The 27,264-nt window shown below is 39.6% G+C and overlaps 1 protein-coding gene across 1 annotated transcript in view; it reads left to right on the top strand.

The window, feature by feature from the left end:
- Positions 1-27,264, top strand: part of LOC126457632 (E3 SUMO-protein ligase RanBP2) — a 302,750-nt gene that overhangs the window by 76,818 nt on the left and 198,668 nt on the right. The window contains exons 6-8 of the mRNA XM_050094102.1: positions 1,394-1,532; positions 12,060-12,228; positions 20,364-20,461. Coding sequence (XP_049950059.1) covers positions 1,394-1,532; positions 12,060-12,228; positions 20,364-20,461 — 406 coding nt within the window. The remainder of the gene's footprint in view (positions 1-1,393; positions 1,533-12,059; positions 12,229-20,363; positions 20,462-27,264) is intronic.

Here is a 27,264-nt window from a genome sequence, read left to right as displayed (position 1 = left end):
TCTGAAATACTGAATCTTGCTTACTTCCTGTTGTCTGTACTTGGTTTCTTATAGAGCTTGGTGTTGTGATTCAGGTCACTAACACCCTAAATTTGGTAAAAGTTCAATTTAAAGAAGCTATATCCTAAGTTAATTGATGTATAACAATAATGCAAATTCCTTAATGGAGACTTGTGTAAAATACAGAAAAGGCAACCAATCACCTACAGTGGATTGATGTGTGGAGCATAGTAACTAATAACTAACACCACCATTCACACTAGCTTACAACCACTAGCATTTTTTCGAGCAATAGTTCACACATTCACACACTCAACTCCATACGTACACTTCTGTGGCCGCGACATGTTCGTGTGAGTGATTCTGTTTGTGAATGTGTGTACTATTGCTGGAAAAGAGCTAGCACTCAAGATAATGTGTCTGCTATATTCTCCACAATCTGCTTTAGGTGAGCAGCTGCCTTTCCCTTATTTTAAGTAAACTATTATTTTTATGAAAAGTTGTTTCAAAGAAACTTCCAAAGATTAATCTGATGTTTACTTACATCTATTGTATTACAGTGTTAAAGGCACATGTTTTACCAGCAGTTGAAATAGACTCTGAGAAGAATTGAAAGAAAAAAATTATTACATATTTTAATTGAAATCAAAATAAAACAAAATGCTAATAATGTTCAATCAATGGAAAATTTTATTTTTAAAATGTTAAATGTGCCAGAATACTACATATGATGTATACTGAATACTCAGAGCAGTTGCCTGGGTGGATGAGGTGGGATGGGGTTAGGGAAGGATGCACAAGGTGAGGAGTAGTAGTGGGATAGTGTGAGGTAGGTCTTTCAATGGATCACTCAGTGACTGTACAAGAAGACAAAAGGAGCTCAGAAGATAGAGCATAACCATTTTTGTAATCACATAAATATCCACTGCCAAACTGTGACAAACAGAAAACTTGACCATCCAGTTGCAGAAAGTGCTGCGCACAACACAAATGACAACAGCTGCTTCACTACCTGAGGCTGTGCGCACGCACATTCTCTTTTACCTCCCTGTCTTTCCCCTTCATTTACACCTTTTCCTCCCTCCTTCCCTGCACCCCCCTCCTGTCGTTTTTAACCTGCGAACTTCTTTCATCATATGCAGCTGAGTCATCTGTCAAAAGATACGTCTCACATGATCGCACTACCCTCTCCTTACCTCATGCGTCTCTCTGTTCACTCCATCTCCATCTATACGGGGAACTGCTCTCAGTAATTAATAGTAAAGCCAGTTTTGCCATGGGCATAGTGTGTGTATGAGTGTGTGTATTATTCTGTCCAGGAGTTTCCTATGTTGTTATAACAACATAGAACTGTGAAGAGTGATATTCCATTGTTTGAATTGTTTGTTTTCAGTTTTGACCAGTTGCTAACAAAGGCATCACAGCAGTCCCCTCCACCCAGTGAACGGGACTACTATCATGAATTCTTAAGGCACATGCGTGGTCAACTCTGCCTCCATCTTGCCACTCTGCTTCTGAAAAGAGCAAAGAAGGTATACTTTTTAATATAAAAACTAAAAAAAAATATTTTTTGTGAGAATTTTAAAATTACTCAAATCTGTTGTCTGTGAATGGCAGGGATAAATGGAAGGTGTCATCTGAATAGCAGTGGAGGACCATTTCACGAAGTGCTTTCAAACTCCGTAAAGATTTTCATATTCTAAACAGTGTGTGATAGTTTTGACAAATAATCTTAAATTTCCTGTGTTCTTAACTATAAAAGAACCTACATAGTAACTAATTCATATGGTTGGATCTTAAGATGGAATTATCGAAATGGATAAAGCAGCTTTCTAATGTCGGGGATCAGAAGTGCTTATTTTCTCTCTCTCTCTCTCTCTCTCTCTCTCTCTCTCTCTCTCACACACACACACACACACACACACACACACACACACACACACACACACAGAGAGAGAGAGAGAGAGAGAGAGAGAGAGAGAGAGAGAGAGAGAGAGAGAGCAAGCTTGTACTGAAACTTAACCAGGTTCTTTCTTTCTACACCTCAATGATCCAAGAAATATGAAAAAAATTCACACCAAGTAGCGTACAATCTCTTCAGTCCTGTGAGTGATTCACCAACTAAAATTTCTTTGTAATCTATTGCCCCCTTGACAAGTAGTTGATTGGACTCTACAAGGTGTCGGTGATCACAGCTTTAGAGCCATGAAGTATATTGTCTCAACAAGTAGATACTGGAGCCAAAAAGGAGAACAGTTCTATTCGCTAAAACACAGCTAATTCCTTTCATGAACCATTTGCAACTACTCCAGAAAATTGAGCGTATCTTTAACATTTAATATTTAAGATGAGAGTTCAGGAATTCACTTTGAATGGGGATAGGAACAAAAAGATGTTTTACTTTTCATTGTGAACTATTTTCATGTTGCTGTGTGTTCTGCTTATAGTAGCACTGCTGCATCTTGACTACCAGGCTACCTCATGTTCTCTGAGCACACCTACACACACTTAAAAGTGCACTGGACAATGTGACAAGTCAGCACAGTGATAACCAGCTTTCTTTCTGTTTCCATACTAAGAGGGGTGGTTTCTTTTTCAGAACTGTTGTATGGAAAATTGTAATTATGCAATAGCTGCTTTACTTGGGAGTATCACTTCAAGTGACTGCCTGCTGTTCATATCAAAGTTTTCTTTGTACACAAATCTTGGCCAATAAAAGCCATCTGCCTTGGTATACTGTTAGAATAGAACTTTCTTTGAAGTGAGAATAGCCTTCTGGGCAGTTTGTTAACATCCTGATGAAATTATCACGACTTGTACAGCATTGTTTGATTTACGCAAAGAACAAAACTTACGTGTTGGTTGCATTTGTCAGTTTATGACTTCAGTGGTGAATAACTGTTATTACTGTGGATACAGAGAGAGAGAGAGAGAGAGAGAGAGAGAGAGAGAGAGAGAGAGAGAGAGAGAGAGAGAGAGAGAGATATGTGAAAGGAGGAATAGTTTATTGCTGTAGGAGAGAAGCACAGAGGTCTGAGTTTATGGTACCAGGAATAGGTACTTTATATTTTTAATAAACATTAAGAGACACTGTAAGAAAGGGCTATTTTTTAGATAATATTACCATGTATTTATAAGTAAAGGGTCACATAAATATAATAGCTTGGAAGAATCCATGTTACATGTACATATTTTGCCCATTGTTAATCTCCGGGTAAGATTTATGCATGATCTTAATTTCTTCTTTTTTCTGATCCATAATTGTTGTTACAAAGCAGCTGCAATAAGAAACTGTCCTACTAATACCTAACATATGCAGAACGATTGTGTGATTCTGTAGTTCCCATTAGGATGAGTTAAGATAAAAGAAAATAAAAAGGGATGAAAGTTTGTGATCCTGGCATCTGCAGTATAGTGTGAGTCAGCGAGCAACATATTTATGAGTGTCCAGACTCGCTGCTGGATGGTATTAATTAATGTTATTTCTTTCACTTTCACCACAGATCTGTCCCCCAGGGGGGCTCACCACTTGTCGGTGCATTTGTGCTTGGTTCATGCTGCTTGTCTCTCTTTCTGTTATTCATTTTCCCCTTCCTTGGGAACATGTCATGGTTATTTTGGTAATGTATTCTGTATTTTCAATAGCCTGACAACAGTCTCCATCTCCAGTCCTTCCTCCACTTCAGTGGGTGTTTTTTTTCCCCTTCACGCCCCTATGCACTCCAGAAGGATGTCCCACATGTCTGCTGCATAACAGGTGAGTGGGGAAAGCGTAATTCACAGCCACAGGTCAACGGACAGGATTCGAATGTACCCCATGATAAAGGCACAGGCCACGCCCAGGGAGGGTGACTGCCTGAGCTGTTACATTCCCAAATTGCCACTTGACTCCTCCGTCAGGAGTGTGAGAGGTGTGACCTGAGGTGTGAACAATCACTTAAGGTGGGTGAGCCCCCATCTTAGGGGTAGGAGAGTCAGGGGCAGTTGGAAGGAGCACACTATCGGAGATGCAGGCAGTCACGGGGGATTTTCTCACAATGAGCCAATCACTATCTCAGTCTTGTCTGCTAAATGTAAACGGAATGAGGCTAAATATTCTAAGACTCTCCCAGCTGCATCTTGGTTCCTGATGGTATCCTATATTGAAGGTGAATCCTTTGCTACCGATAATCCGTTTATTATTCAGAAAGATGTTGATGCAACTGCTAGCCTTTGATATCCTACTCTCATTTATGTACTGGAACTATGCTTTTGAAGAATAATTGTGATTCTCAACCACAACTGCTCGCAACTTTGCTCCTCCACGGCTATCCTGTTCCTGTCAGGGCCCGTCAAATGCTGAATTCTTTGCATGGTGTTATTTACAATATGCTGCTCAATGGTGTGACTGATGGGAAAATCCAAACTTACCTCTCTGATCAGGGCGTCCTTAGTGCCTACACAAACACTCTCTCATATTTGATATAGTAATACACCCATCAAAGATCAAAGCAGGCTATGAAGTCATAACAGTCCTACCATACATTCCATCCTGATGCACTGCCACCATTGTCAACATTACAACCACACTCGAATGTCCTGTCAAAACGTGTACAGATGTGTTACTTTTGGTAGGGATGTTCATGTGGGTGATTGCCCACCTCCTCCTCCCTGCTGTGTCAATTGCAATGACAACCGTGCAGCCTTATCCTGAGAACATCAATTGTATCTCAATGAGCGGGCCGTCCAGGAGATCCATGTAAAGTCACTCACAAGTTGTTGGCTGGTCGAAAGCCATGTGGTTTACCATCTGGCACTTTTAGTACCGTTCTGGCTTTACCTTGCTCCACAAAGGACACAGCCACGCAGACTTGTGACCTCAAATTCAGCACTGCAGTTGTAAAATCACCCTGTGTCGAGACAGCATCCCCATCTCCTCCCGCTGTGCAAAGCCCCACCATTTTTGCCTCTGGCAGCAAATTGAACTGCTACACAGCCAGCAGGCCAGAAAGGACAGAAGGAATACTCCCACAAAGACTTCTTATGTCTCTGCAGCCAAAAAAGTCTTAAGTCTTCATTTGCCAATTGCAAAGTCTCCAAGAAATCAAAAGAAGGCAAATGGTCTTTTCCTTCCCCAACTTGGAGATCCTCTACAACAGTGTCACCACATGACACCCTCATCCGTCCGACCTCTGTTTCGCTGGTGCGCACCGCCATCCATTTTTCTGCTCTGGAATCCACACGCCGACACAGTGAGATTGCCGACGCCTCTGTAGATCTCATGGAGCAGAATTCTCCAGCCTCTGTGCCCTGTAGCAGTGTGTCTTCAAAGGCTGGCACTCGGCAGATGCTGAGGTGACAACTCTTCATTCTTTCCTTTCCCTGTCATGACATTCCCTTAATGGACTCTTTGCAGCATTTGGTCCAATAAAGAGGAATTACGGCTGCTGTTGGAGCCACAGCGTCTCCTCCAGGAAACAAAATTGCGTCTGTGCAACTGCTTTGACCTCTTGTGTTTGTCTGACCCACTTTGACCTCCTTCCTCGAGGACAGCATTCCATCTCATGGTGGAGTCGTGCTGCTCATTTGGGATGTTCATAGTTAGGCAATCTCACTGAACACCTGGCCGCAAGCTGTTGGAGTGCTCATTTTCCTTCCCCCCCTCCCTATTCCTATACGTAAACCTAGTCGGCAGTTTTGTAAGGCCGACTGGAGGCTTTACTCCTCCCCGACAACCTTCGACGAACACCATTTTCCCAGTTATGTTGACCAGCTAGAGTACCTTACAGATGTATCCTTACCGCTGCAGAATTTTCCATTCTTCGCATTTCCTCTTCACCGTGCTGTTTCCCTGTCGCTTGGAGGACTTGAGGTATGCTGCAGCACAATTTGCATGCGGAGACATGCTCTCTGATTTTTAACCATCATCCTACGATGGTGAACTGTATTCGTTGTGAACAGTTTCATGCGAAGTGTTGTTGCGTTCTTTGGGATAGCAAAGAAAAAGCCAGCTGGATTCATTTGCTTTTTAACAGTTCCACTCCCTCTTCTGTCATGTGGGCCAACCTCCAACCCCTCTCTGGAACCAAGGCCCACATCCCAATTTCTGGCCTGACTGTAGCAAATGATGTCATTGTAGACCCCATTACTATCTCAAAACACTTTGGGCCACTATTTTGTGGAGATTTCGAGCTCTGCTCACTATCACCCTGCTTTCCACCATTAGAAACGAGTAGAGTATACTCGGGTCCTTCTCCTCTCAGAATCGTGAATGCTACGCCACTGACTTAATTGTGTGGGTGCTAGACTTTGCTCTCATTTCATTCCAGTCTTCTGTTCCAGGGCCAGACAATGTTAACATTCAGATGTTGCAGCAGCTTTCTCTCTTGGGCAAGCACTTTGTCCGTCATACATACAATGACATCTGGGTGGATGGCATGTTTCCCAGACATTAGCATGAAGCCACCATCATACCCTTACCTAAGTGTGATAAGGACAAACACCTTCCTTCTAGCTACTGCCCCATTTCTCTCACCAGCTGTGTTAGCAAGGTGATGGAACATATGATTCGTGCCTAGCTGGTATGGTGGCACAAGTCTTGCAATCTACTATCCACTGCACAATGTGGGTTTTGAGCATGCTGTTTTGCAGTTGACTATCTTGTCAGTTTGTCAACCCATGTCAGGAACAGTTTTCTGCAAAAATACCAGGCAGTTGCCATGTTTTTTGATTTGAAGAATGCCTAAGACTCCTGCTGGAGGACTGGTATTGTCCACACTCTCTACACATGATGCTTCAGAGGCTGCCTGTCCAGTTTCCTTCAGTAATTTTTAAAAAGACAGAGTTTTCAAGGTACATGTGGGTTCTGCCTTGCCGAACACCTTTATCTAGGAAAGCGGAGTGCCTCAGGCCACCGTTTTGAGCATTGTTGTCTTTGCTATCCCCATTAACCCTGTTATGGCCTGTCTCCCTCTGGGCACCTTTGGCTCCCATTTCATCGATGATTTTGGTATCTATCGTAGTCCTTCATGGGCTTGTCCCCTTCAGTGGCGTCTTCAGTGACGTCTCTTTCATCTTTACTTGTGGTGTATTGACAATGGCTTTTGTTTCTCCACTGAAAAAATTTGTACGAGTTTCTGGTGCCGCAGTGGGTTTCTTCCACTGTCTTCACACATTGAGCCTCTTTCCCAGCTGCTTGGCCAACCCCATCCCGGCCTTCTTGCTGCGAGGATATCCTTTTAGCTAGGTTGCATATTGGGCATTGTCAGCCATCATTTCTTAGATGATGATCCACCACTACTTTGAGCTCATTGTCATCAACATTTGATAGTTCACAATTCCTGACTGAATACGCTTTTTTAACCACTTGCATTGTGATGTATGTTTGCTGTCTGAGATATTGGCCATTTTTGTAAACGATGCGCAGGCTGTCTACTGCATTTTACTATTTATCCATTGTAGCAATATGGTGAAGAACATTTAATCTTTAGTTCAGGATCGTCCTTTAAAAAAAAAAAAAAAAAAAGGAGGTCTTTGTTCTTAGCTCTTTTTCCTTCCGTTGATTGGGCTTAACACGTAGTAGCTTTTAACTCCTTTTTCGTATTAGTGTTCAATGGTTCTGACATGGGCATGTGTTACTTTAGTTGTTTTTGTGCCCTAAAACAAAACAAAACACAAAATACAGATCTGTTTCAGCTAACATAGGAATTATTGAGTGACATTTATATTGTTTACATTAATTGATGTACATATTATCTTGTTGGCAACAGTATTTTGACTTGTTTTTCTATATTTGTTGAATTAAGTTCTGTAGTTACTTTGTTATGACAGTAATTTGACAGTAATTTGACAGTTTTGGAGCTACAATGCCATGTAAACATCTGCTGTCATTGCTGAAACGGATCTGTACTGAAAGTGAAAGAAATGAAAATTGATTTTGCACAGCACCAAGTCTTGACACTCCTTACAAAAATGGGTGACTTGTGTCCCTAAAAATGTTCTGAAGTTTGTAGGCCTGAGGCTGAGCTGCTGCCACTTTACAGATGACACTGAAGGATTTAAATTTTGGAAAGCACAGATTCATTGGAAGGAGTTTGTGGAAATTCATTTCTGTATGAGAGCATCTGTACAGGAAGACAACACACAAACATTTAATGTTAGTTGGCTTTGTTGTGCATTTATCAACTCTTAGAAATTTTTTACGCGGCATTTAGTCCGTACTTGTACATAAAACACAGCAAATAAACACATTAAAATGTTGTGAGCTTGCCTATTAGAAAGGCAAAAGTGGATAAAGAAAAATGGAGAAACATATTTAAAATTTCCACAGAAAATAGCCTCTTGTCAAGAGTAAAAGGATGTGCAAGGGAAGTTATAGTTGAGAAGGGAGATAGACAGTGTTGTTGCCTGTCCACAATGTTGTTCAGTCTGTACCTTGAGCAAAAGTTTGAAAAGGATGTACATGAACAAAATAAAAACTTCAAAGTTTGCTGATGGCATTATAATTGTCAGAAATGCCGAGAGGACTACAAGAACAATTGAACAGAATGGATAATGTTTTGAAAAGAGATTATGAGTTAAACACAAAAAGTGAAGCAAGCATTATGAAATGTAATTGAACTGAATTGAATTAGGTGATGCCGAGTGAATTAATTGTAAAATGGGAGACTAAAAGTAATAGAGTTTTGCTATTGGGGCAGGAAAATAAATGAGGATGGCCGAATTAGAGAGAATATAAAATAGACAGACAATAGCAAGAAAACTATTTCTGAGAAAGAATAGTTTGTCAATATGTAATATCTATTTATGTGTTAGGAAGTCTTTTCTGGAGGTATTTGTTTAGAGTGAAATAAGCCAGTAAGAAGAGAATAAATGCTTTTGAAGTGTGGTACTACAGAAGAATGCTGAAGTGGTAGGTAGAGCAATAAAAAATGAGAAGGTACTGAATTGAGTTGGGGAAAACAGAAATTTATGGAACAACATGACTAAAAGATGGAACCAGTTGATACATTATCCCGAGACATAAAGGATTTCTCCATTTGATATTGGAAGTAAGTGTGAGGACTAAAAATTGTAAAAGGTGACAAAGGCTTTAATACAGCAAGCAGCTTCAAATGGACATAGGTTGCAATTGTTACTCAGAGGTGGGGAGGTATGCACAGAATAGGCCAGCATAGGAAGCTGAATCAAACCACACATTGGACAGCAGCAGCAGCAGCAGCAGCAGAATCGCTTCCTAGTGACCCCAGTATCTTCTGGAATTTCAGCAGTGTAAACAATAAAATGCAAGATTGCTTTTTACATTACAAGCTAAGTGAAGCAGGCACCAAACTGGAATAAAACTTACAAAGCATATTTTGTGATTTTTGTGCTATAGCTTGATAACTACAAAAACACATTGTTTATGGGAAATTTTACAAAGACCTTGAAAAGATTCTTAGTCAGAAGACAGAATATCGAAGGAATGCAAAATATTTGCATAATATAAGGTTTGGATTGTTGACCACGGTGGTGGTGGTGGTGGTGGTGGTGGTGGTGGTGGTGGTGGTGGTGGTGGGTGACGCCAACCACATTCAAAAAGTAAGGTTTGAAGGCATAATGGATTCAGTATTACAGTCATTGTAACTGAGCTTTGGAAGACTTTCGATCAAATGAGGCAGAAGGGATGGAAAATATTCCTTCAGAATTTTGAAGAGTTTTATGGAAAATTGTAACCAAATATCTGTTAAAGATGACATGTAAAATCTAAGAGACTAATGTCATTCCATTAGACTTGTAAAAATATCACTCTCACAATGGCTGAGGAAGCAAGGGCAGATATGCGCAAGAACTATCCCACAGCCAGTGTAGAGCTTATGAAATCAAGTTGCTGATGAGAATAATGTACAGGGCAAAGGAAAAGAAAATTGATTTGTTGGATGATGATCAGTTTGGCTTTAAGAAGGATAACAAGAGGCAGTTCTGACATTTTGAGAATGGAAGCAAGAAAGGTTCATAATATTTGTCAACCGATGAAAAGAATTTGACAATACGAAATGATGAAAGATGCTCAGAATCCTAAGAAAAAATGTGTGAGCTATGGGGGAAGGCAGGCAATATACAATATGTACAAGAATCAAGAGGGGTCTATGAGAATGAAAGATCAAGAAAGAATTGTATTACAAAGGGCTGAGACAGGGATGCAGTCATTCTTGCGGCTGTTCATCAAAGAAGCAATGATGGAAGAAAGGAATTAAAATTCCGGTTGAAAGTGTCAGTGATAAGATTACCTGATAATATGCTATCATCAGTTAATGATGAATTCAAGTACCTGTTGAATGGAATGAACAATCTAGAATATGGATTGAGAGTAAATGAGAGTAATGAGAAGTCGCAGAAGTGAGATTAGTGATAAAATCATTATCAGAATTTGGTACCATGAAGCAGACAGAATAGAATAATTCTTACCTTGGAAGCAAAATAACAAATGATGTAAAAAAAGAATATAAAAGGCAGAACAACACAAGCAAACAGTGTATTCCTGGCCAAAAGATCTGCTAATATCAAATATCTGGACCTATGTCGATACTAGGCAAACCACCTTGTGGTGTGTGACAGAGGATACTTTGTGGGAAGAAAAATTGCTGGTAAGCCTTCGTGTGGGTCTGAATCAGTCTAATTTCATTGTCAATATTTTTCACGATATACACATAGGAGGAAGCAGTATATTTTTGTTAACTCTTGTAAGATTGTACGCTCTCGGAACATTAACAGTAAACCACACCATGATGCAGAATGCCTCTTGTGGCATCTGCCACTGAAGTTTATTGATAATAGCCTTGTTGCTTTTATGCTTACTAAATGAGCCAGTAACAAAACTTGCTGATCTTCTCTATTTTCTCTATCGATTCTATCTGGTATGGGTCCCATACTGATGAACAGCATTTAAGTATTGCTTGAATGTGGGTTTTGTAAGCTACTTCCTTTGTTGATGGACTAAATTCCTTAGGAGTCGTCCAATGAATCTGTCTGGCATCTGCCTTTCCTGCAATAGTTTTAAGTGGTTGTTCCACTTTAGATCACTCCATATGCATACTCTTAGATATTTTATGGCAGTAACTGCTTTCAGTTCAGCTTTAATTTGAAGAGGAAGTTAATGTGGATGTGTAGCACATGAATGTAATAACATGAATTCTGACATGTTGGGAAAATCAAGAGAATAGAGGTATTTGTGATGTCTTGTGATAGGACTTTGGAAACTGGGTGGACTGAAAAGAAATGAAGTGGTACTGTGCAGAATTGATAAGGAAAGGAATATGTGGAAAACAGTGACAAAAAGAAGAAAGAGGTTGACAGGACATGTAAAGGCATTAAGAAATAACTTCTATATACTAGATGGTAAAAACTGTAGGTGAAGACAGAGATTGGATTATATCCAAGCAATAATTGAGGATTTTGGGTGTATTTGCTACTCAGAGATGAAGAAATTGGCACAGGAGAGGAAGTTGTGTTGATCTTCATCAAACCTGTCTTGAAGACTGATGATGGAAAAGTGGAGGAGACACATTGTGTATCATGTTGAGGGCCCAGTCTTATAAGAATTCTGTGTTATTCATGGATGAAATAAATTGCTATGACTTAGCATGTCTCAGTATGTTGACAAGCACAGTTGAAATCCATAGAAATTGTGATGACTGCTACAGTCGTTGTTACTTCCCATTGTTCTGCCTTTTCATTGTACTTCACCACATAATGCTATTTGTCCCACACTGATAATATTAGGAAGAAACAGTGCAGATATTGTGCCTCTTTTATGGTTTGTGTGAATAATGTCTGTGAACTTCAAATTTAATATAATAATTTTTGAGAGTAGTGCTGTGCACATTCCAATATGATTGCATTCTGAGGAGCTTGCCCATTACGTAATATTTGTCTTTATGTTGTCAATTTCACCCACATTTAAACATAGATGAATTGTTGAGTATGTTAACTTACTCTCTAAAGGTTGCACTTTTTAATTTATGATGCATTCGCTGGTAAATATTGTTTGATAATTAGTTCAAGGAAGAGCAGCAATGTAACTTGATTCTCATATCTAGCAGGATCAAACTAATTGGCGTGAAATGTGCCGCATGGCAATTCCTCTTCTGCTGCACGCTTTGGGCCCACCTCCTGATGTTTCTAATATTGGCACAGTTAAGGCATCTGAATCTCGTCGAAAGATTGTTCATCAGTGGAGCAAGGAAGCTGCATTCCGCATCAGTCAGGCAGGTGAGCGTTATCCATTTAAAAGGTTATTAAGATCTGTAATCCACACTGAAGTGAATTAAATAAATGATATACCTAAGTTGCAAGTTGCAATGTTAAGTTTTTCCTGACAATGATTTTGTTGTTAAAGCTGTTTGTAATGTTGTATCTTCAAAAATTTAGCAGGAATCATAGTTCGTACTGACACATAGCTAAACACGAGCTTTATTCTTGGCTGTATTCAGATTTGGCAACCTGGAAGTTTTCTGTAACCATTGTTAACTGTAACAATTTAATTTGTGTGTGAGAATTGCTAGATTAGGTTAACTGAGTGTGTCATGTTGATGCTAAGAAAATAATCAGTGTGAAGATCAGCAACAAACTGAGGAAAAAGTGTTCAAGCAAAACAATATGGAAACTGTGGTGCCTTGTATACTCATTCTTTAATATTGCTAAGGCATAAATGCAGTTCTTGGGCTAACTGTCTTTTTCTTGGCTCTTTTTGGGCCCAAAGTGGCATTATTCAAAACCTGCCAGTAACACAGGTGCTCCACTGATCAGCAGTAACAACCAACCAATAGAACTTGGGTAGTGATGGTATTAACTTGAGATTCCCTGTTGATAACACACATTACTTCATGTGAATAAAGAACCAGTTGCATTTCACAAGAAGGATATTGTCTTGTCTTACTGCTGGCTATGTATCACCAGATTGTATTGTTAGAGGTATTTCATAATGTTTGAACACAGTAAATGTTCAAAGATCCTGCTGAAAATCGGTGTCAGTGATATGGTTCTATAAGTCAGCAGATTGTTTCTATTTCCTTTCTTTTGTAGTGATGGAACATTTGCGCTTTCCAATATGTAAGTAGAGGTTTATCGTCAAGCGAGTAGTTGTAAAGGATTGCCAAAAATGGAGCTATTTCATTAGCATGTTCTGAAAGGAACATACTTGGTACACAATCTGGATTACAAGAATTCCCTTTGGGTGGCTTAATTTGCTACGCTATGCAGAGGGTATCTACTTAAGTTAAACATGTTGGCAGCTGTAATCAATTTGAACTCTAGAATATTTATTGCATCTTCCGCAAAAGAATTTCGGAAATTAGTGTTTCGTAACTCTGCTTCAGTGTTGCTGTCATCACTAACATTACCAATGCAGTCATATCATTGAATATGTTGATAAGAATAAATAAGGCAGAACACCAATAAACAAAAGTTATTCAAAAACAAACTAAAAAGGATAATCATTGATCACAGTTCATATAAAATAGTTCAGTTTGTAGACTTATTAAAACTTGTGTGTCACATGTCCTCCTAACAACTGGATCAATGTCAACCAAACTTGCATCACTTATTGTCTGAAATGAACACTGTGGAGGTAAGAACCACCTACACCACATTGGAGTGGTAGGTTTGGCATTGAAATAGGGAATGTCGGGGTTGGACTGAGACGGGGGAGAGGGAGATGTATAGAGAAAAGTGGGTATGAAGAGATGCACCGAAAGAGAAGACGGATGAAGAGATTGACAGAGAGGGAGATGGAATTGCAGGGGTTGGAGGGGGAGTGAGGTGTACAATGCAGGTGAAGAGGGTGCGGTGAGGTGAGTGTAAGTGGAAGGGGTGTGGGGAGCAGGCGGAAGATAGAGGAGGAGAAGCAGAGGGGGAAAGGCACATCAGGGAAGAGATTTAAATTTTTCGAGAGTGTTCTGGTGAAATCACAGCTAACATCTACCACCATGGGTTTAACAATGATGGAACACTTTTAAAGTATTAAGTGCAATTTGTCTGTTAATTGTTCTGTTTAGTGAGTCAACTGGGTTGTAAGAATTGAGCACTGCAGCGAGCCAGTAACATTGTCAGTGTGGTTTGGGACGAAAGATCAAGCCCCATGACTGAATATCACAGATAAATTTAGCATCCTCTCTGGAGTCATATGGTTTAAAACAGCAGAGATTCATCATATGTGACATATGCGTATGTGGGTGCCTGTACTGGTAAAAACCTAGTGTGTGATTAACAAGAAAGTGGTTTTATCAATAGAAGAGAATGATCCTTTGACAAGTTGTCCCCATTTTATATTAAAATCCTCTAAATGTTGGACAACAGAAGCCTCTGGTGTAATAAAACCTCAGTGTGTCTGCAAGTACTTTTTACATGATGGGTGATTGTCTCAAGTGGTTTAAAGATTACTTTACAGAAGCTCTCCTGCGAACCTTGCAGAACTAGCACTCCTGAAAGTAAGGATATTGCGCAGACATGGCTTAGCCACAGCCTGGGGATGTTTCCAGAATTCTGGAAACATTTCCCAGGCTGTGGCTAAGCCATGTCTGCACAATATCTCTTCTTTCCAGAATTCTGGAAACATCCCCCAGGCTGTGGCTAAGCCATGTCTGCGCAATATCCTTTCTTTCAGGAGTGCTTCTGTTAAGTTTGTAAGGTAGGAGGTGAGGTGCTGGCGGAAGTAAAGCTGTGAGGACGGGGCGTGAGTCGTGCTTGGGTAGCTCAGTTGGTAGAGCACTTGCTCGCGAAAGGCAAAGGTCCAAAGTTAGTCTCGGTCCAGCACATCTTTTGCCCGTTCAGCAAACTGGCACACCAAATTTGAACAAAATTTGAGATCGTAGAGTGGGAAATGCTAGAGCAGTTATCATAGAATCGTTCTTACAGAATAAACTGGATGAATGGCATTGTTGCAGAAAAGAATGACTCTGTAGTAGAGCTGCTCAGCTGAGCAGGGTGACTGGCGAGAAAGTTATTGTGCTCCCTCAAGATCTCTCTGGTACTAGACCTCCTGTAGTAGGCCACCTGGAGCAAATGGAGCCATTGGTGATTTGACTGGAACAGGAACTGCCAGCAGATGCAAGCGTTCTGGCTAGTGCACTCAAAATGGATATCACTAGCTTTAAAAAAAAAAGGAGGGGAGGGGGGAGCTCGAAGAGATTGTGCTCATTTGATCAAGAGTGTGAATGAACTTAAACTCTGTGTTGTAGTACACATTACATGTCAGGTGCAACAGTATTTTCTCTGACAATGCTATTGTTTGTAATTGTGAAAACATATTATGTTCATGTAAAGGCAAGTAGTGTGGTTCACATTCAGTGGGTAACTGACAGACCACAATCTGTGATCCCTCCTGGTTTTTTCTGTCACTTATTGCTTATTTTGGAACTATTTGTCAATGTGAACAGTGCATGCTGAACAAGGGAGTTCTTGTTACTGTTGATCAGGATCAACAGGTAGGCATTATCCCCCAGACCTAGTCCGCAGACTGATCTCCCATGCCGTTTCTCCTCGCACCCCGAATCCTCCCATCAGCTCAAAGAACTGGCCACAAAAGGGTGCCCCATCGTCAGCCAATACCGCCACGAACTGAAACAACCAAACTACATTCTTTGCCAGGGCTTCAATTACCAATATCATCATGCTCTGAAATAAGGGACATACTATCAGAGATCCTTCAGACCCCTCTTAAAGTGGTGTTCCGTTGCCTGCCCGACATCCACAACATCCTAGTCCAGGCCTGTGCCACTCCCAATACCAACCCCTTGCCACAAGGATCATATCCCTGTGTACGACTGATGTGAAAGACCTGCTCGATCCACCCAGCTAGCACTTCCTATTCCATCGGTTTATCAGGGTCTGGGCCACGTGTGAAAGCAGCCATATCATTTACCAGCTCTGCTGCAACCATTGCACAGCTTTTTATATTGTTATGACTACCAAACAGCTGTCCACCAGGAGGAATGGCCACTGCCGAACTGTGGCCAAGGGCAAACTTGACCACCAGATGGCACAATATGCAGCTGAGCCTAAAATGCTTGATTTCGGTGGCTTCGTCACTGCCCGAGCCATCTGGATTCTCCCTTCCACCACCAGCTTTTCTGAATTGCACAGATGGGAGTTATCCTTAAAATGCGTTCTCTGTTTCTGTTAATTATCCTGGCCTGAGCCTACAGTAACATATTGTCCCCACACCTCCACCCAACAGTTTCCACCCCCTCTTTCCTGTCATCTACTCCATAATCTTGTCTCCCAGCCACTTTGTTTGCTGCCCTTGGGCAACATACCTGCCAATTTTTCCCCACTCCTCTCCTTTTCGATCCTTTTCCCCCACCTCCCTGCCCTCCCAACCTCCTGACGCTTCACCTGTTGGCATTCTAGTCACTACACAATCCGCCAGGTGGTGTTCCTCCAATCCCCCCCAACCGTACACTACTGTCCCTTCCCCTTCACCGAGCAAGGTGTGGTTAGCACACTGGACTCGTATTCAGGAGGATGACTGTTCAAACCCGCGTCCGGCCATCATGATTTAGGCTTTTCATGATTTCCCTAAATGGCTTCAGGCAGGTGCCTGGAGGGTTCCTTTGAAAAAGCATGGCCAACTTCCTTCCCTAATCCAATGGGACTGCTGACCCCACTGGTGGGTCCCCTCTCCCAAATCAAGCAACCTTCCCCTTCCCCACACTCTCCAGATTACTGCTCCCACCCCATGTGGTCGATTAACATGTGAAGATTTTCCTCCTTTATGCAGACAAGTTGAATAAATACAGATAACTACAAAAAGAAAGGTGTAAAAAAATAACTCTCCATAAGTGAAACTTCATAGCTACATTTTTTGTTGTTACTCATAATTATTTGAAGTTATTTTTTCAAAATGAATGAACTGATCTTATTGTTAAGTTATGTTGTAAAGTGATGTTCAACAATTCTACAACCTTTTTGAAACAAAGATGTGTGTGTGTAGAAAGCAAAAAGTATAAATTCATTACATACATGGATATACTGTGTGAAAAGTAAGGTTGCTGCTAAATTTTTGCTCTAATTTTGTTTATAAACAACATATTCTTTTTGTAGCAACAAGATAGAAAAGTAAGAGACTTTCAGTTACAGCTTGCACAGGATACAATGCCAGATAGGCAGTGACAAGTTTTCGTCCAAAGCACTGAATTAGTTCGTTTGTTTGGAAGGAGAGGCTGATAAGTGTTTCTCACCTTTGGGCTGGTCAGTGATTAACAGAGTTTGAGGCACGCACCCTGCAATCTTTCTCAAATGACTCTAAAGAAATTCTTCAATAAAAAAGTTTAATTTTTGCTACACTTACAGCTCTCTATGTCAACTTCATGATGTGACCATCATCTCGTTAAGCGTCATAGTTATTGTGATATTTACGTGAAAGTATGATATTGTGCAAGATTCGGAAAAGTGTGCAATGAAAACTAGAGGTTGCTGTGATTTTGCATTGGGTGCATATTACATAATATATTGTTGCATATGAAATTTAGCCAACATAGTGAATTTTTCTTTAGGCTTGGGTGGAGGTCTCTATTTGCCACCAATCTTGAGAAAATTGATCTTGTGTTGCGCACTCATTTGTGATCACACCACGCCGGCAATAAAACCGGAGTAAAATATCCACAACATTCCTCATATTTCATAACCAGTTTCAGATATTGAAATGAGATTTTGGAAAATGATAGCACACAAAAAGGAGAGTATTTTACCATATCATTATTATGTAAAACTTCATTGTCTACTGTGTTATTCCAATAACTACAGACCTTTTCGCTGAAAGAATGTAATTTTGAAGGGCCACGGATAGCTGGTGAAATGAGAAATGCTATGGATTTTGGAGCAAAATACGTGAAGACATTAAACTTTCTTGGAAACCAAGAATGTGCATTTTCATAAGCTACTGACTTTACTTTTCCTCAGTTCCTCGCGCAGTAAACTGAACAAAACACTGTTTCAGCGATCTATAGCAATTTTGTCTGCACAACATGTTAGTGAGGTGAGACAGTGTAAACTCACTGTGTTTTGGCAAAGAAGCAAATTTTGACATGACAACCAGAGAAATGTGTAGGTTTTACTCAAAATTCGACATTCGTGATGCTTCTGTGAAAGTTGCAAATGGTTAACTACATTTCTGTGGAAGTTGCAAATGGTTAACAAGCCAGGCAAAAATAAATCTCTGCATTTTCAACAGAATACTTTTTAAATGCTAATGAAAGAAGAGGTGACAGTAGATTATTTTGAATGGTCACCATGCATGTGGGCATGAAGGAATCCCGCTTTATATTTTAAAAAAATGTTAACTTAGACTTCCCCTCCAGCACTCTGCATTTCCCTTATAGTGCTTTGAGTGGTCCCCCACCACTGTTGCTCTCCCCATGCTTCCCCAGCCAACTGTGCCTCTAGCGGCCATGGCATTTTGTGTGTGATATAAACTACTGTGAAGTGAAAACATGACGACAGTCAGTGTGTACCTCCCAAGAAAAGTTGGGACATACTGGGGTTTGATCACTTAACAAAAAGTCCAGAGTTCATTCTCCCTCTCTTTTTTTTCTTTTTCAGAAACTAAAATCCCGCCTTTACCTGAACAACATGACAACAAACCTTTGAAAAAATAAAACCTCATTTATATCAGTTTCAGTACTGGCAGTTAATGGTTCGGCCACTAGAGAGCATCCAGTCTTACATTTGTAGTCTGGCTGTTGTATTTTGCTTGAGATGGTTGCCACTAGATACTGTCTTCACTGTCTGCAGCTTTAGATACTTCAGAACAAAATGCTTGTTTTCAGCCTCTGTCCTTTATTGTATAAGTAGAGCGTCTGAAAAAGGATTATTACTTCATAGGAGAAAGTTCATCGGATGACTGTTTGACATGTGCTCGCCAGTTGTATAAGACAAATCTGTCTATTGTGCTCCAGCAAGTGCCACCACTATTTCCATTCACAGAAAGAGTGTAATTCATCTAGTGAACAACTGTGCTGATAATGTTGTGTTACGTGGATCAGGTCACTGATGATGACCCAGTAAACATCGTTGTCACAGAGGCAAACAAGTATATTTAAAGTCAACATATTTCCCATTGGAAAGAGACTACCAGTGTCGAAATGTGTTTCACTGTTATCTGCTACAAAGTCTTGTGATGAAACCAAACTATCAAATGTAATGGACAGAACATCAATGCTCATTACACTGATATTTCAACAGGTGTTGGGTTTCTTGATTTATGATTCTCAAAAAGGGCCTCCATTTTTTGGACAATTCGGTGTGCAATCCTGTGAAGCACCCACCTTCAAAGCCAAATAAAATTTCATTTGTACATCAACATCTCAACAACATATTCAAAAGTTTGTGCACACCAGATAGAGATGTAATAATCAACGAAAGTTCAGTATTATATGCAGGGAGATAGGGTGGTTAGTATATCTACCAATGAAAAGGGCAAGGTTTGGCATTAAGACATTCATGTTATGGAAGTCCCAAACTGGGTGTGTGGGGTCTCTCATTATCTATACAGGAAAAAGAACGAAATTCGACGAACTATGTTATGATATGCCACAGTCACCTTAAATTGTAAGGATGCTGATAGAACCACTTCCAAATAAAGGCTGTTGCCTTACCATTGATAATCCTTGCATATCTCCTCAACTTGATGATTTACTTGCTGCTCAGAGAACTGATATGTATGGAGCTGTGCAGCCATCAGGAAGAAACATGCCTCCATCATTTCCTCATAAAAACTAAAGAAGGGGAAATCATTGCTTTTCAGAGGGGAAGAGTGACAGCATTCACTGGAAGGACAAAAGAGATGTTTCTATTTTGACAACAGTTCACAATGCTGAAATGAAAGCTGTAGAGAAATGACACAATGAAGTATTGAAACCAGTGGCTGCTGTGGCATACAATGACACAAAGGACGGAGTAGGCAAGGTAGATCAGCACGTGGCTAACAACTCAGTGACTCGTGAAAGAGGGAGGAGGTTTTTCCATCTCACAGGAGTTGCTTTGTTGGATTGTATACGCCCTGTTAAAAAAAGAGGTGGTAAAAACAAATCCTTTAGGGTTCTGTCTTCAAAAGTAGCAGGTCATCCGTGTTAAAGCACCAGTCGCAGGCATCTGATTGACCAGTCTTCAAATATTTGTAACTCCTTATTTTGAGGTTTAAGAGCTATCTTTGTATGTTCATATGTAATGTCAGTCATTAAATGATGATCCTCATTCAGCAAAGATAATGTTTTTTTGGAACGTAGTTCGGTAAAAAATCATTGTTAAGGGGTTAAACGATGAATAATTTTCTGTCTGTTCCATCAATATAGTAACTGATTTACAATTTTGAGTAAAGCATTTATCTGATCCTGTTAATTTTATTTCAGGACATGTTCTCCTGGCTATGCTTCATGAACGTCGTTCTCAGTTCTTGGACAGAATAACACAGTATTGCTCTGGAAATTGGCGTGAAAGGGTTTTTCAGGTCAGTTACTAAAATGTTTCTTTTTAGCACTAATGGCTTATTTCAAAATATTCATCCAGTAAACAGAAATCTCCACTTTAATTGTTAGACAAATATTAATCAGATAGGAAAAATGCTTGCAATTTTCATAAAGTTCACACGCCTCAGACTAAAAAATTTCTAAAAAGTCTTAGCAGAATAAAAACTGTAGGACAATAGGAGTGTTTCTCATCCAGCATTTTGTAATGCAGTTAATTACATTAATTCACATAGTAACTATCAGGAAATTATTAGTTTTATTTGCCAGTCTTTACTTGAAATACATGCATTGACTTCCTTAATCAGATGTGTGAAACTTTATGTACATATTAACATCATGTCTGTCTAAAAAGTAGGCTGTAGTCATGTCTTTTGTCACAAGTTTTTATTGTAGAAATATTTACAACTGAAATCAAAATTCAGGCTAATTTTTAATACTTAATCAGTATGTATGTTTCTTCCTGTTGATAGTGCATTAGTGTCTGCTGTCTTAGTTTCCTCCAAATAGTATCCTGAAACATCCCAAAAGACTTAACTCTGGCTCAGATAGATTTTGTGCTTAAACATGTCAGAAAATTTAATTATTAGGAAATTCAATTTATATTTGATCTGTGCCTCACCTTTGTTGTTCCTAATTCCAGTTATATAATCTTTTTGGTTTACTTGTGCATAATTTTCACTCTCCCTTTTCATTTTTTTAGTTGTTATTCTGGCCTCTTTAGTTCTCACAAGGACTCACTTAGGCCACTGTCAAGAAATCAGTTGCCATCAGTGTGTCTCATATTGAAATCTGAATAAATTGCAAGTCACTCTAGAACTTCATACCTGCTACTTGCCCCACTATTAAAACAAATTGCACCATGCAACACACGTAATATCCTAGTTTTGAATCCAATAAGAACTATTTTTGGCAGGTTTTCCCATATCGAATGTTCGAAACATTCACTCTTACTTTGTCATCCCATGTAAGCACCATGATAATAGTTTACTGTTATTAAAGTCCCTGGAGATGGGCTTAATTGCTTCTGAAACTGCAAATCCCAGGGATTGATGATGAACACAAACTGCACCAGTTTCATGTGCTTTCCTGTATCCAGACTGAGTTTACATAATCATCACAAAACCCATGCTGTGGAGTGTCATCTGTAGAAGCTCTACAGAAGAGGGTAGCCCAAACTGTTTCTCATCGCCTTTATATCACCTCGATTCCTTCTTATGGCTAAATCATAATGCTGCAGCAAATAGAAAAGTTTCTAAGCAAATAATAATTGAAATCCAAAGATATACAACGGAATACTTATGAGCACTGACAAGAGTATCTTCGAACAGAGCTGCCAACTCAAAAAACAGTTGTACACCATATCTGTCTCCAATGAGACTCTAAGGAAGACATAGGACGTGTGAAAGTAGCCGAAAAATGGGAGTAGCCACACATTGAGGGATCCTAAAGTAGGTTTCCAAACAACTGCCCAGTGTCCAGTTCTTTTAACTATTAATTTTTTTGGAACCCTTCAAGCTTCGATTTAAGAACAAAAACAAGAAAATTGGTTTTTTGAAGTGGACGTAAAAGCATGTGAACTCGTGTGTACTGTTACTGATCTGTTTTTTCAGTTTTGTAACTGCTTTTCTTGGCTTCACTTTTCCTGCAATCATTTGGTTTTGTGACAATTTTCTTAAATGATAAACACAACACTGTAATAGTTAACTTGAAATATTGTTACGAATATTGTCACCAGAAACATTACCAAATTTAAACAGATGCAAAATCTCAAAGATTGGCGATCTTTTACAGAAGTTCGAAATTTAGTGCCAACTTCATGCGAGATGCTTAAATAGTTTCCACAATGAAACTTTATCTCGAAACCTGGCAGAAAATCCAGAGAGATTCTGGTTGTATGTGAGGTATGCTAGCAGCAAGACACAGTCAAAGCCTTCTCTGCGAGATGGCAATTGAGATACTATTGAAGACAGTGTTGCCAAAGCAGAGTTACTTAACACACCCTTCTGAAATGCCTTCACAGAAGAAGACAAAGTAAATATTCCAGAATTTGAATCAAGGACATCTGACAACATTAGTAACACTGGGGTAGATATCCTCGGAGTAGTGAAGCAACTTAAATCACTTAATAAATGCAAGTCTTCTGGTCCAGACTGTGTACCGATTAGGTTCCTTTCAGAGGATGCTGATGCAATAGCTCTATACTTAACAATCGTATACACTCACACTCATAAATTAAGGATAATGCTGATACATGGTGAAACAACACTCTGGTGTGCGGTTTGCGAGTTTAAATCACCTCGGGGTATGACTATGCGGTCATCACACAGTGGCGCTGGCAGCAGTCCACATATGCAGAGGTGTGTTGGTGCATGTCAGAGTACGGTGCAAGGAGTAAGTGTGCAGACGTTTCCAGACGTGCTAATGGTACTGTGTGTTGAAAATGACTCAAAGAACACACATTCATGACATTATGAGGGATAGAATACTAGGGCGACTGGAGGCTGGTCAAACGCAGCAGGTCGTAGCATGGGCCCTGCGTGTGCCACAAAGTGTGATCTCAGGATTATGATAACAATTCCAGCAGACAGGAAACATGTCCAGGCATTGCAATACGAGACATCTGCAGTGTAAAACACCACAGGAACACTGATATCTCACCATCAGTCCCCGCAGATGGCGACGGAGTACTGCAGTTAGACTTGCTCAAGACCTTACCGCAGCCACTGGAATAGTTACAAGGAAAATAGTGCAGCCATTGTCATAACGCAGAAACGGAATGATTTATCTGTTGTCCAGAAGGTCATGATCCTTGCATTTTGGGCCAAGGGTGGAAGTATTTCTTAAATGGTTGAGTTTGTAATTTGTTTGGGCACTACTGTGGTTAAAATATACAGTGGCAAAATGGCGCTACCGAAACCTGTGCGAGGCAACTGCGGTGCACCACGAACCATAGATGACAGAGGTGAATGATGGCTTTAGTGACGTGTATTGCTGAATAGACATGCAAAAAAGAAATTTTACAGTTCAAACAATTGGCGAAGTAACAAGGTTGTCCAGTGAAATCAGACATACGTGGAATCTGAAAAATTCGAGCTACAAAACTGTGTTATTAGATTTTAGAAACTATTATTTAAGATTGGAATGTTTTGAAGCACAAGAACATTGATTATAGATAATTTTTGAAATAGAACATTTTTCAGAAAAGTTAAATGTTTACAGAAAAGAGTGAAGGGTTTCAGATGAACTGTATAAATTTATAAGCAGCAATTGCTCATTCAGAATTTCAACTCCCATGTGCCCTTACCTGACTTCAGTTATGAGAATATAAAAATTATTTCCTGGTAAACTATTTAGACTATTATCATCAGTAATTGGGAAATTACATCATGAATTTATTAATTTCTGCTCAAATAGTAATGTAGCTATTTTTTTGTTCTTGTTGTATGCATGCTATTATTAAAACAAAATCAGATTATGAAAGTAACCATAGTGAAAGGGAGCAGAATCAGAAGAGAGAAAATAATAGTAAGCAAAACAGCATGCCTGTTCAGCTGTGATGTTGACCATCATGAAAAGAACAAGAACAAGTAGAATGGGTCCATCGTGCTCTCACACATTACCAAACCACATGGGCTATCTGTTTCACTTCCCATTGTCTCAATTACTTCATGATTCCTTGTCCATTCTGCTTGTTAACTCACAACAGCATTTTCAGCATTTCTTTTCCTTTTTTTATTCTTACTTGTAATTCGCCATATTCTTGCACTTCAAATACCATATATGTTGGTCTCATATATTACTCTCTTGGTATTCTTACAAGGGGAGGCTGCGATGTTGAGATCACAGATTTACTTCAGACTTTGTACTCCTTTATAGTTTAATCCACGAATGATGACAGTTAGCACAGCTCGAGACACACATGGGAATTGCATTGTTGCTAGTCCAAAGCGACAACTGCGGTAAGTGCATACACATGCTCTGTGCTTCAAGAAAGCGTGTATACCGCATATTATGTCTCTCATTTGATTTTGCAGAATTTGTCACCACCACAATCAGCTGTAACAACTCGCAGCAAATTTAATAAAAATTCGCTAAATAACTCACTACGATCACATTAAATTTTGCACTGGCTAAGACATTCACAGGAGAGCACGGAACCACTACAGAATGCTTATTGGCTGTTGGAGAATGTGTGACGTATATACATGGGGTGTGCCCAAACTTGGCCACCGTCATCGGTGACTTCAACTATAGTAGGCCATTAAAACAACATAGTGTGCAAGTAGTAAGGTGCAATACTCGGGCAGTTCTGAGAAAATCGCAGGAGAAGTTTTACGCATCTATTATGTAACTGATTTATCTGTGTGTAGGAACCAGATGCAAGAGTTCATGGTGGTGAAGTGATTATTGTTCGAACTATGTAAGACAAATGTGCATGAGGTGACAGTTCTACTCATGCTCAAACTTAATTTTTAATCTATATTTTTTTCGTCACAGATCATATTATTTAATTTGTATGACATTTAAGAGATAATAAATGTTTCAAGAAATCACGTGCATTTGCATGAAGTTATAATGAATTTGATGTCATTTGACTATAGTTTTAATTAAATTTAATTATTAGAACAAACATATTTATAACTATTAACAAGTAAATGAAGAAACGCACAGAGTATTCCTGAAAATGTGTGCCTGTTGTGATTTGCAAAATCCCTTATACAGTAATACTTGCTCAAAACAGAACTGCTTGGGACTTAAAATAGTTTTCCAAATTGGACAAGTTTCCGGATTACACAAAAGCCACTGGACTATGTAAAATTTGTCAAGTAACATGCACAAAAGCACAGTAATTTTTTATTTTTTATTTATGCGTATACTGTGTTTACGTACCTTCACTTCAGCACAGTAGATGTTCATTTACTGTATATTGGACATTAAAACACTGGACTATTACACTAATTGATAAATAACATGGCATTTCTATATTTTTACTTGAACTTCAAAGTTATTTATTATTGTATGTACATACATATTAGTCCCGTGTTTATTTGCTTTACATTAAACTTTTTTGCCACATTTCGAGGAGGGAAACTTGTTTTAATTTCCTGTTCAAAATTACTTGGTCTAGGCAATTTTTTGCACCATACAATAGTTCCAACAAGTTGGGACAATTTGTGTGTGCTGCAAATTGCATAACATTGTTCATGCCTGCAAAGGCTTTATCAGGCATAATCATTTTTCTAGGGATGTCATTTTACTCTTCTTCTTCCTTTGTTTCTTCTTCTTCTTCATTCTCTGTGTTGTGGATATCTATTAAATCTGTTGCTGAAGTGAAAGTGCAATGAGTTGAAGAAAGTTATCACCTCGAATGTAATCATCTGCACTACCTGAAATGTTTAGAATTTTAATTAATTAAGCAATTGCTACTGCATTTTCTTGAACTTCAATGACCATAGAAGCATCTTGTTCTTGACCCCCCCCCCCTCCCCCAACCCCGCTTTGTTGAAGCACTTGGTTACAGTTTCAGGTTTTATTTCCTTTATGGCCAAGCCAGTCTAATTTACTGCATCCAGGACAGAAACGGACTGTGCAAGAGCAAATGCACTTTTGGCTTCAACACTTGCTAATTAGTATGTGCATCAGTAATCACCTAAAATGACACTTGAATGTGTAAATAACCCCTGGTCCTTGGGTTGTGTGAGGCTGGTTGAACCTGGTGGGAACCAAGCCAATTTCACAGTTGATAACATTACTTTCGGATGGTAGGTTGCATTGTCTAGGAAAAGAACAACTTGCTGATTTCCTTTCTTTGTTTTGGCATTGAAAGAGCCCAGCCATTCTTGCATAAGAACACTCACCATCCACACCTTTCTATTGCTTCAACATGTGACTGGAAGCTTACTAACGTGTCTCCCCCCCCCCCCCCCCCCCAGCCTTTCCAATCACCAGTGGCTTCTCCATTTCACCTAACATGTTTCCATACAGCAGTACAATGAATCTTTCCTTGGACATTTTTCCGACGGTGCACTTTTCACCCCAAATTACTAGTGTTTTTGAAGGCGACTCCTGAGAAATAAGTTGGACAGTATTGTCTTCCATTCTGTTGCTACACTTTCCTACCCATCCTTAGCTTCACCACACACTTCATTCCACACGATTTTGTGCTTAGCTTTGAAGCCCTCCAGCCATACTGTGGATGTCTTAAACTCCGTAATTTTAACTCTTTAGTGATTTTCAGAGCCTCATATAGAGGTAAGCTTTTTGCCTGTGCACTTACAAACCATTCCCACACTATTTCATTAATTTTTTTCATTTCCAATCTTTTTCGCCTTTCTTTTCATCTGCCTGTTCTTATCCTTGTTTCTTCAAGTCTCATAAATTTGTGTTTTACAGCATTTGAAACGCAGCATGATTTCGTGCACAGAGAGTTTTTCTTTCTCACTCGCCTTGATTACATTAATCTTTTCATTAAGTGTTAACGACACATACCATTTGTTGAATATCATGTTATCGTATCTATGAAAGTGCTACTAGTCAACTGAAATTGGCAATAAATAATGACCCCTCTAGGTAAAAGCATTGTTTAACAGAACAATACCCACTGCTTTCACTGTGCGCATTGGAGCAGTGTGTTGGTAGATGCGCAACAGTGTTCTTGTATGTACCGGCGTGTGTCAATGAGGAAAGCAAGAAACCCGACAGACAGAGCGCTGACGAATGAACCGTGTCCTTTGATGTACTGTACCTACACTGAGTGTAACTTAATCGTTGCTGCACAGAGTGG

Source organism: Schistocerca serialis, chromosome 2 (genome assembly GCF_023864345.2).
Source record: "Schistocerca serialis cubense isolate TAMUIC-IGC-003099 chromosome 2, iqSchSeri2.2, whole genome shotgun sequence".
NCBI classification, from domain to species: Eukaryota; Metazoa; Arthropoda; class Insecta; order Orthoptera; family Acrididae; genus Schistocerca; species Schistocerca serialis.
Note: the sequence above shows the minus strand (reverse complement) of the source record. Positions and strands in the feature narration are given on the sequence as shown.